This window comes from Berghia stephanieae, chromosome 4 (assembly GCF_034508935.2).
Source record: "Berghia stephanieae isolate SIO BIC M18660-M18661 chromosome 4, UCSD_Bste_1.3, whole genome shotgun sequence".
In the NCBI taxonomy this organism is placed as follows: Eukaryota; Metazoa; Mollusca; class Gastropoda; order Nudibranchia; family Aeolidiidae; genus Berghia; species Berghia stephanieae.
Genome location: NC_088363.1, coordinates 52963059 through 52972759, shown reverse-complemented (window position 1 = coordinate 52972759; position 9701 = coordinate 52963059). Strand labels below are relative to the sequence as shown.

The 9701-nt window shown below is 35.7% G+C and overlaps 1 protein-coding gene across 8 annotated transcripts in view; it reads left to right on the top strand.

Moving 5' to 3' along the window:
- Positions 1–9701, top strand: part of LOC144970809 (cytidine deaminase-like) — a 38342-nt gene that overhangs the window by 26015 nt on the left and 2626 nt on the right. For 3 of the 8 annotated variants that reach the window (XM_078910831.1, XM_078910832.1, XM_078910833.1), the window contains 4 exons: positions 2433–2535; positions 6647–6840; positions 7832–7943; positions 9092–9149. In XM_078910831.1, coding sequence (XP_078766957.1) covers positions 6714–6840; positions 7832–7943; positions 9092–9149 — 297 coding nt within the window. In that variant the 5' untranslated portion in view covers positions 2433–2535; positions 6647–6713. Of the gene's footprint in view, positions 1–2432; positions 2536–4005; positions 4117–4890; positions 5048–6646; positions 6841–7831; positions 7944–9091; positions 9150–9701 lie in introns of those variants that run through there. The other 5 variants (XM_078910836.1, XM_078910837.1, XM_078910838.1 and 2 more) reach the window with 5 other exon arrangements.

Below are 9701 nucleotides of genomic sequence, written 5' to 3'. Positions count from 1 at the left end.
TTTGCGTCATTAAAAAAAAAAAAGATATCCATCCATTACAACAATGAGCCCAAAATGAATTTGGTCACCAGACCTTCAAACAAGGTAACGATTGATCCAACGCTTTTGAAAGTATTGATTCTCTTCTGTTAATCTTTATTTTGCAATTTATATCATATATTGTTGGAAATAGCAAATCATGAGGAATTTTATCATTTAACACTTTGATTTTATGACCATTGATTTAACTCTCTCCTTACCAGCTATTTTCAGAATTTTACCCTAGACTTCACACTCACCAAACACAAAAATAGATTTTTCAAACAGATTAGAAACGAGTATACTCTATATTTTGTTCAGAAAAATGAGCTCTGCAACTCAGTGTCGAGTTTTTATGGCTATTAACTATAACAAAATGAAATCAGAAAAAGAAAATTGTTGGCTGCATCGTAAGGAATGTGACGATTTTCCTATGGGTGGTAAGGAGAGAGTTAAGCAATAAATTATGAACGCTACTCGTAAATGAAGAATCTTCAGTCAATGTCTGAAGTGTTTTGTTTCTAATATCTTCGCAAATACTTTTTAAAAGCCGTTTTATTCTTCCGGGATAATATGTTTCTGCCCTCTGCGTCGTTGATGCGTAAACATTGATAATTGATATTGCTGTTGTTGTAAAGCGCATAATATACGGTCAAATGCTTTCCAAATTCTCTGAATTGAATTCCTCCAAAGAAACCAAATTCGTAGAATCCAGTCTCAACCAACTCCATTTTATAGTTAATTTCAGTTTCTTGTAAACCGAGTGAAACCTGAAAAAAAGGGGTGGGGGGGGGGGGGGGGGGGTGGGAGTCACGTCTGCGTCAGCTTATTTTTGCTGTGATATTTTGTTAAGGGTCATATTATCCATTCTGGGGTTCCGATAGTTCAGTTGGTAGAGCATTCGGTTCATATGCAAGGGGACCAAGATCGATCCCGGGTGCAGTCGAGATATATTCTGACCCTCCTGTCCACCCAGCAGTGAATGGGTAGCTGAATCTGTTAGATTTGGCGGTGACCCGAGACTTTCTTTATATCGTACGAATTGCACCGTTAAGATAAGTTTGGGATCATCACTTAATGGATATTTTATAATTACCCACTATACTACATTACATTACACCGCAATCTATGAAATATAAGGTAGCCCTAAATGTTTTTGAACGAATTTTTTTTTCAAAGTGTTTTTTCATTGTAGTGTATGTACTTGTACGGCAGTGTTATATGCTAATGCGTTTCTTACAATCGAAAATTCCCCAAAATACCCACGAAGTCTTGAATTTCAATAAAAAATCAAATCTGATTAGATATTCAAAACTGAAAAGCTTTCTCTGGCTTTAAAAAAAACAAATCATATTTTTTTCCCAGTTCTTCAGATTGTTAACAAGCTATCATTTTTTGGGGGAAACTGAAAATTGAAAAACGGAAATCCCCCACAATTATCCAATACAAATAAATACTATGTTTCTTAAAGTAGAAAAGGATCAGAGGGCGAAATGTTCTTCATTATTGGAGTTTATCCATACAGCCCATCCATGAAAGCGGAATTCGTCCCCCCCCCCCCCGTCTCTCATTCTTCCCCGCCCCCCCTCTCTCTCTCTCTCTCTCTCTCTCTCTCTCTCTCTGGAATGAATGAATGAATGAATGCAAGGAAAACCCAAAGATTGAGAGAAAAATAGTGCGTGTGTTTGAGAGAAAGCGAGCGGGAGGGAGAGAGAGAGAGAGAGAGAGAGAGAGAGAGAGAGAGAGAGAGAGAGAGAGAGAGAGATTGTTACACCTGAGTATGGTGAGAAGATGTGAGTAAAGAGCCGTTTCCTACGACGCAACTATGCGCCGCTCAGACCGCGATTCGAAACCAGGACCTTCGAAACCGAAGGCGAGTGTCAAGCCACAACACCACAAAACCTGAATTATGCATTTAATACAACTCACTTTTCACTTCTTTTTTTTTTTTTTGTTTTTTGTTTGTTTGTTTTTGTCATCGTCGCATTTCTATAGCGTTAAAATAGAAATAATTGCTCGCTATCCGTTTGAAAGTCTTAGCGCCAAATGTAAGAGATCTAGCTACCATTGAATTACAAATCATAAACGAGTAAACGAAGCCAATCATAAATCTGAACAGGAAACAAGTCCTTCAAATATCGATCGATTAAAATGACCCTCATCTTGTCGAAATCCCCCCCCCCCCCCCCCCCCCCCCAAAAAAAAAAAAAAAAAAAAAACCAAAACAAAACAAAACAAAACAACAACAACAACAAAAATCTCAAACCTGAGATTTCGGAAGTCTCAGGGTTGAACGTTTTTGACAAGATGAAGGTCATTTTAATAGGTCGATATTTGAACGGACAGTTTTCTGGCCAAAATTATAAAATTGTATTGTTTTTTGTTAGTTTTATTTTAATTGGTTTTTTTTTCAGAGTTCAGCAGTTTTGCTTGCGGATCTAGTGCTCTATCAAACGAGTTGTCGTCACTCCCTGACAAGAAACAGTGGTCAGACATCAATCCTACTCTATCAACAAGGTCAATAGAGTTTATCGGACTTGAATGAAATCGTCAGCGATTTATTTAACGCTCTATTTATTACTCGAGACGCAGGCCTATTCGTAACCCGAATACATTAATTGTGTTTGGATTTGCACATTTAGCACCGCTTATTTAAAGCTAGCGTTGCCAATTTGAATTTTTATAATGCCAAACTCCAAAAGAAATAAAATAAGATAAAATAAAATATAACAAATTAGCAGTATTCAGAGCTGCCCAAAAGGCGTATTATTACGCTTTTAAAAATAAAATTACACGTTTATCCTTTTTTTTTTTGAGTTCCGCATTACGCCTTTTTGTCGTCATCAAAGTCATGTGGATGATTAAAGCAATTTTTTCTTTGTCCAGAATCTCGTCTCATTGAAAACGGAAGAAAGCCGCATTTTCATCATCCACTTCCAGCTATCTTGTTTTCTGAAGCCTAAACCATAAGTGGTTTTCAGGCAGACGTAGTCTTTACCAAATTTATTGTGGAGAGGAATCTTCCAATCGCGATTGCTGATGATTGTGATGATATATGTTACAGTGAATGACCTAATCAGTCTGATGGTGAAAAGGTTTGAACTGAGAAATTGCCAAGTTTGGTTAGAAGATCAATTTTTATCAAAAATGAGTTATTGTCATAAATTATTAAATTAACCCTTTTTGTACATCTTCGGGAACTATCAAAGCTTAATTTCACTTCTAAATATTTTTTACAGCTAGTCAAGTTGAAAAAGTATTAACTTTGAGAAAAGTTGCTGGATTCCTTTCACATACATCTGACCATAACTTCATGAAAAATCACCCGATTTACTTCAAATAAAGATTGCAATGCTCTGGTGAGCATATTCTTTAAGAAAATGAAAAAAAATGCAAATCCAAAATGTTCACCTTCCGACTGATTATATCATGCACTGGCACATATGTTTATGAATAATGCCTTTGTTTTGCACAATTACACCTTTCCCTTCAAAACCACACCTTTTTTTTCAGTCAAAATTACACCTTTACTTGAGTTAGGGTTGGCAGCTGTGGGTATGATGTTAGTGTGAGCAAGATAGAGATTTCAAAGTTAAAAAATATTAAGACATGTATGATTTTAGTTTTTACTGTTTTAGGAAACTGTATCTATTGCCCTCAATAAAACATACTATTAATATATAACGTCTTCAACTTCAATTTTGAGCCCCTAAAACACCCCGACTTAAAACCGTATGGGGGAGGTTTGTTTATTTTTGTTTTGTTCATTTTGTTGTTAACGTTTTTGTTTTTTGTTTATGCTTTTGTAGTGTGGTGATTTTTTGTTTTCGTTTGTTTTGTTTTTTTTTAAATATTTATTAATCTTGAAAAAAAAAAGAGGGGGGGGGGGGGGGGGGGGAGGGGATTAGGCGGCGGGTCTCATTTGGCATTTTTCTATAACCTGTTTGGCATTTTTTTCTTCTAAATTAATGCTTAACTGGCAACCGTGCCGGATTTCTAACATTGAGACATTGGCAGAGTGCATTTATTTGTATATATATATCGTTATTCTGAAAAGATTCTACTTTACATCCTGGACTGATTTTATGACTTGTACTTGTATGTATTTTCATAATAATGCAATAAAATTTGTTATGTGATTTAACCGGACTTGATACCAATTTAATCTGTCCCACCGATAAATTGGTATTAGTGGGCACGGGATACTTTGAAAAACAAAGTTCTCGCATGTTATACTGGATGATATTATAATGGTTCATTCGATTCATATTGTGTATAAGTAGTAATTTGAAAAAATCTCAATCCCAAGGATTTTTTTGTCGAAAAAATGGTCATGGTTTGTATTCATTTATAAGGAGGTCTCAGTTGCTAGATATCATTTATTTTTTATGTCTCAAGTGTTTTGTTTTAATTGTGATGCGTTGATCTTACTGTGAGTTACAATATATATATATATATATATATATATATATATATATATATATATATTATATATATATATATATATATATTGTTTCAAAATGCGTTATGTTAGGGCAATTGTAAAGTTAAATTTTAAGCTGAATATACCGTATGTAAAATGTCAGTTAAAATAGATGCCTTCTTTCAGGAGAATAACTTTTGTTTCATAAACTTTTTAAAAACTCCATTTTCCAATTTCTTGCGTCCCATTCCGCGTAGATTTCCGCTTTTGTTATGGAATGAACCTTTTTTTTCTTCTTTGACTCGGCCCAAGTTTGGATCTTTTGTCGATAGGGAAACAGCCAGATCTATGTCGGAGATCGTGATTTGTTGATTGATGCGCACGAAGTTGTGCGACTTAGTGCAAAAGACTACGCAAGCGAAGGTTGAACAGAGGAGTGTGGGTTGGTTGTCAAAAGAGAAAAGCCAGCAGAGAGGATGGAATTAAGCCTATTTTGTTCATGAATTGAATTTGATCGTTATTTTATCTGGATTAAAACACACAGATGCATTTTGTGTGTTCTTGTAAACGATCTCACCGTTGAGAATTTTTTTTTCAGTTCTTAAAGTAATGTTTGTTTTATGAGCATTCTGAGAGTATTTTCGTTTTGCGAAGATCTTATGGGGTGTGGGTAAAATGGTCGATTTTTCAAGTTATTATTGCGAGTAAAATTGTTATCTCCTAAAAATTACGAATTTTAAAATTTCAAGTAGGCAGCTCTGGATATAAATGTTTACAGTGAGAAGAGAAAGACTAAAATTCAATAGAATCCTGATAAAGGCAATAACGCTGGATCAGATATATTTGTTGGTGACGACGTGCACTTATCTGCAGGTCTGATAACCCAATTCCTCATGTTGTAATGGAAATCGAAAAATAAACTGACGCAACATAGTGTCCATTACAACAATGCTAAATTAGGCCCATAAGTGGGGGGGATTCGGATGTCAGATCTGCATACATGTACACGTCGGTTGGTGACTTTAAGCAGAAGTTGACTTTAAGAGTGTTGAATTTATCGGGATTCCACTGTGTAACATTTTTGCTTATTTACATTGTAAAAAATCACTTTTTGGCATCTGGGTCACTCCGATATAATACCGGTTTCAGACTTTATTTATTTATTTATTTTTGAATATAAATTTTGGTCAGAAAACTTTAACTTTAAATATCGATATAGATTATAACGATACTCAACTTGTCAAAAATTCTCAAAATTGAAACGTGATAGAAGTGCTAAGTTTTCGACATTTTGACGTGTTGAGTTCATAAGTATTTTGTTTAGAGTAAGGCAACTCTGCTTTATATAGTTTATACTTAGACTAGTGCTTGCGAGGTCCTATGTTTGAGGGTTTTTGCTAAGATGAGGATCATTTAAATCGATCAAAAATTGAAAGACGAATTTTCTGGCCAATTTTTAAAAAAGTGTCTTTCAGGGGAAGGCCCAGTCAACTGACTAAGAGAGATAAACTTTGATATTCGATAATAGATATAGAATACAAGATACACATCACGTATTTTTCCCCCTTCTTCTATTGAACAATACCGTCTGGTGTATTAATCGTACACTTAAGAGCGCGGTCGTTATGAGTAAGGAAAGATGTGCAGTTTATTTCACTGAGACCTCAGCTTTAGCACCACAAACATCTCGACTTTAAAAGAAATTAATGGTTTTCAGTTCAACACACAGGCTAAAGGAAGGTGAAGGAATATCTCCTTGTTGTATAAATCCATTCATTTGACTCTTCAATCTTTTCTTATTTTCTGTTTCTTGAATCGTGTGGTCATACTAATTTTTTTTTTTTCTCATCATTTAACAGTTGTGCGGCTTTGTGGTCATGTGGTGTGACACTCGCTTTCGGATCAGAAGATTCTGGGTTCGAGCCTCACTCGGCTCAAAGTCCTTGGAAAAAAAATTCTTTACTCACATTACCTCAGCGTACTCAGGTGTAAAATGAGTACCTGGCCGTTAACAGAGTTGCCTATGTCGGAAAAATGTTATATCACCTAACAGGCGTCATGTCTCGTTCTATATAATATGTTATGTGTTGCTGATGGTCGGGGTCCCTTTATAAAGCTCTTTGAGCACGTTTAATGGATATTGCTCTATATAAAAACTCACGTGTTTACAAAGTTTTTAATCCATGCATATGTTTCCCTCTCTAGCTCACATATCTATAATATCTGATCGGCCTTGTATCTCAGTTATAAATCAATCAACTCATGAAATGAGATGGAGCACATCAGTGTTGAAGAGCTGATCAAGAAAAGCCACGAGGCTAAACTATTTGCATATTGTCCCTACAGCAACTTTAGAGTTGGAGCTGCCCTTGTCACCAAAGATGGAAAGATATTCACTGGTATGTCATATGTCCTCCTCCTCCTTATCACCATCAGCATCATCATCATCCTCATCATCACCATCGTCGTCGTCGTCATCATTATCATTCTGTGTTGATATAATATTTGTTTGGTATAATTTTGAAGGTAAAGGTGTAATTTTGCAAAACAAAGGCATTATTCATAAACATATATCAACACATCATCATCATGATCATCGTCATTATCATTATCATCATCATCATCAGCAGCAGCAGGAGCAGTAACTTTGTCATATTAAATGGAGAACACCCTTTATTTTTACTTCCTCTAGCAAGTCTCTTTATGCTGCTTGCTGCCTTTTCTTCCCCCTGGAACTCTCTGGATATCCTTCTCTACTACTCTATTCCAAAACCTCCGTGACTTCCATCATAATTTTCTGTCCATTTGGGTTTCTATGGAGTGCTTCCTTTCACTAGAAAAAAAAATGTTATTTAAAAAAAATAATTTTGGTTTTGTTGTTGTTGTCAATGCTAGCCTCAGTATGCCCACTATTCTCCTTCCGGCCACTTTCAATATAATTTATAGTGTTTTAAAGCTCATTGGCTACAACTGATTCTGCACCAGCAACATCAGTTGCGGCAGCAGTAGAGAAGTGTATTATTATTATTATTATTATTATTATTATTATTATTATTATTAGTAGTAGTAGTAGTAGTAGTAGTAGTAGTAGAAGAAGTAGGAGTAATAGTAGTAGTAGTAGTAGAAGTAGTAGTAGTAGTAGTAGTAGAAGTAGTAGTAGTAGTAGTAGTAGTAGTAGTAGTAGTAGTAGTAGTAGCAGTAGTAGTAGTAGCAGTAGTAGTAGTAGTAGTAGTAGTAGTAGTAAGTAGTAGTAGTAGTAAGTAGTAGTAGTAGTAGTAGTAGTGGTAATGGTAGTGTTAGTTTTATGGTTGTAGTAGTAACAAAAACAGCAACAGAAAACTTGTGTATATAGTGCGTTGACTTGCTTTTTGTTTACTCCTTTCCCTTCAGGTTGCAATGTGGAAAACGTATCATATCCCCTTTGCATCTGTGCTGAAAGGACCGCCATTGTGAAAGCCGTCTCTGAGGGATATCAAGAGTTTGAGGCCTTGGCCATCGCTACGTAAGTAATTTCCTCCCCCACCCACAAACACACACATACATACACACACACGGAGAGAGAGAGAGAGAGAGAGAGAGAGAGAGAGAGAGAGAGAGAGAGAGAGAGAGAGAGAGAGAGAGAGAGAGAGAGATATTTGCTGTATTAAAAAAAAATACAATCATTATTAGCGTCATTCATCAACATAAAAAAATACAAATTGTCAAATATTCCTATAGCTCACTTAGTAGAGCTCTTGCTTCACAATTAAAGGGACCGAGATCGATCCCGGCGCAGTCGAGATTTTTTCTGCCCCCCCCCCCCCCCCCGTCCACCCAACAGTGATTGGGTGGCTGGGTCTATTAGATCTGATGGAAAGTACTTTGCTTTTGTCCGTTTCAAGCTATAGAAATGGGGATAAACTCCGGCTCTATGAGCCTAATGGTTCTGGACTACTTTTTTCATAAAGCATACTGTGATTATATTATTATTACCTTGTAAATAATCGCTTCTAACGACACATGTCCAACGTGTACATATATGCAGGTCTGACATCCGCCTTATGGGCCTAGTTTAACATTGTTGTAATGGACAATAGTTTGCGTCATTTTTTGAGATTTCCATTACAACAATGAGCCCATAAGGAATTAGATAATCAGACCTGTAAATAAGTGCACGTGTCCTATCTAGCATTAAAGATAGGACTTCCTAAAGTTAATTGGACATCATAAAAAAAATCACAACCTATATTAGCTTGGATATAATATATTGATGCTATGCATTTAGCTAAAATACTCATATAACATCCACCAGCCTGATATAACGTACCAACACACAAAACTGTGTGCAACCTTAAACGTTTATAGTCTGATTCAGTCAGATCCAGTCATAAAAATGGTTGTCTAAAAAAAAACAACAAAAAAAGATTTAAAAAAAACAAAACAAAGAGCTGAGTGGCGTCAATTTCGTTCCATATTTTTATAAATTAGAGAAAGTGAAGATTGAGAAATTAAGAAGCATGCACAGGTGTACGATAAAGATCTTTGCCACCGTTTCATATACACTTGTACAGAAAGTGAAGATGAGAGTTTAGGAAAATAATGGGATAGCCCCGTTTTCCTTGAAACCGCCCATATGTTTGTTTATGATCCTCTTATTTTTATTTATCACAGAGATATGCCATATAACTTCAGCTCTCCATGCGGCGCTTGCAGGCAGAGTATGCTAGAGGTAAAACTAACTATAATACACCATGACCAAAAAAAAAAAGCGGGCTCCTAACAAATGCTTATAAAGTCATAAGTAAAGCGGTTAGAAATTACATGTTTCAAATTTCACATATTTATTACATATCCAATCGGATTACTTATATAAAAAATTTCAGCAACATTCAACCACGGAAATAGAAATTATAGGACACATTCCAGATGCTTCCCATTTCTCTCAAGACACGGTTTGATCCCATGGGTGAAATTTGCGAAAACAATTGGGCTGCAAACAGCCCTGACCTCAGTCTTGTGTATTTCCATTTATGGGGATATGTATCTAAAAGACAAAGTGGTGAAATCTTTGAGAAGATTCTTCAAACGAAACAAGTCATCAGGTGAGCCTGTTATCGCAAATTTCGTGCATAAGATCAAAACGCATCTTGAAAGAAATGGGAACCATCTGGAACATGTCCTGTAATTTCTATTTCCGTTGTTGAATGTTGCTGAAATTTTTACACAAAGTAATCCGATTGGATATGTAATAGATATGTGAGGTTTGAAACAGGTAACCGTA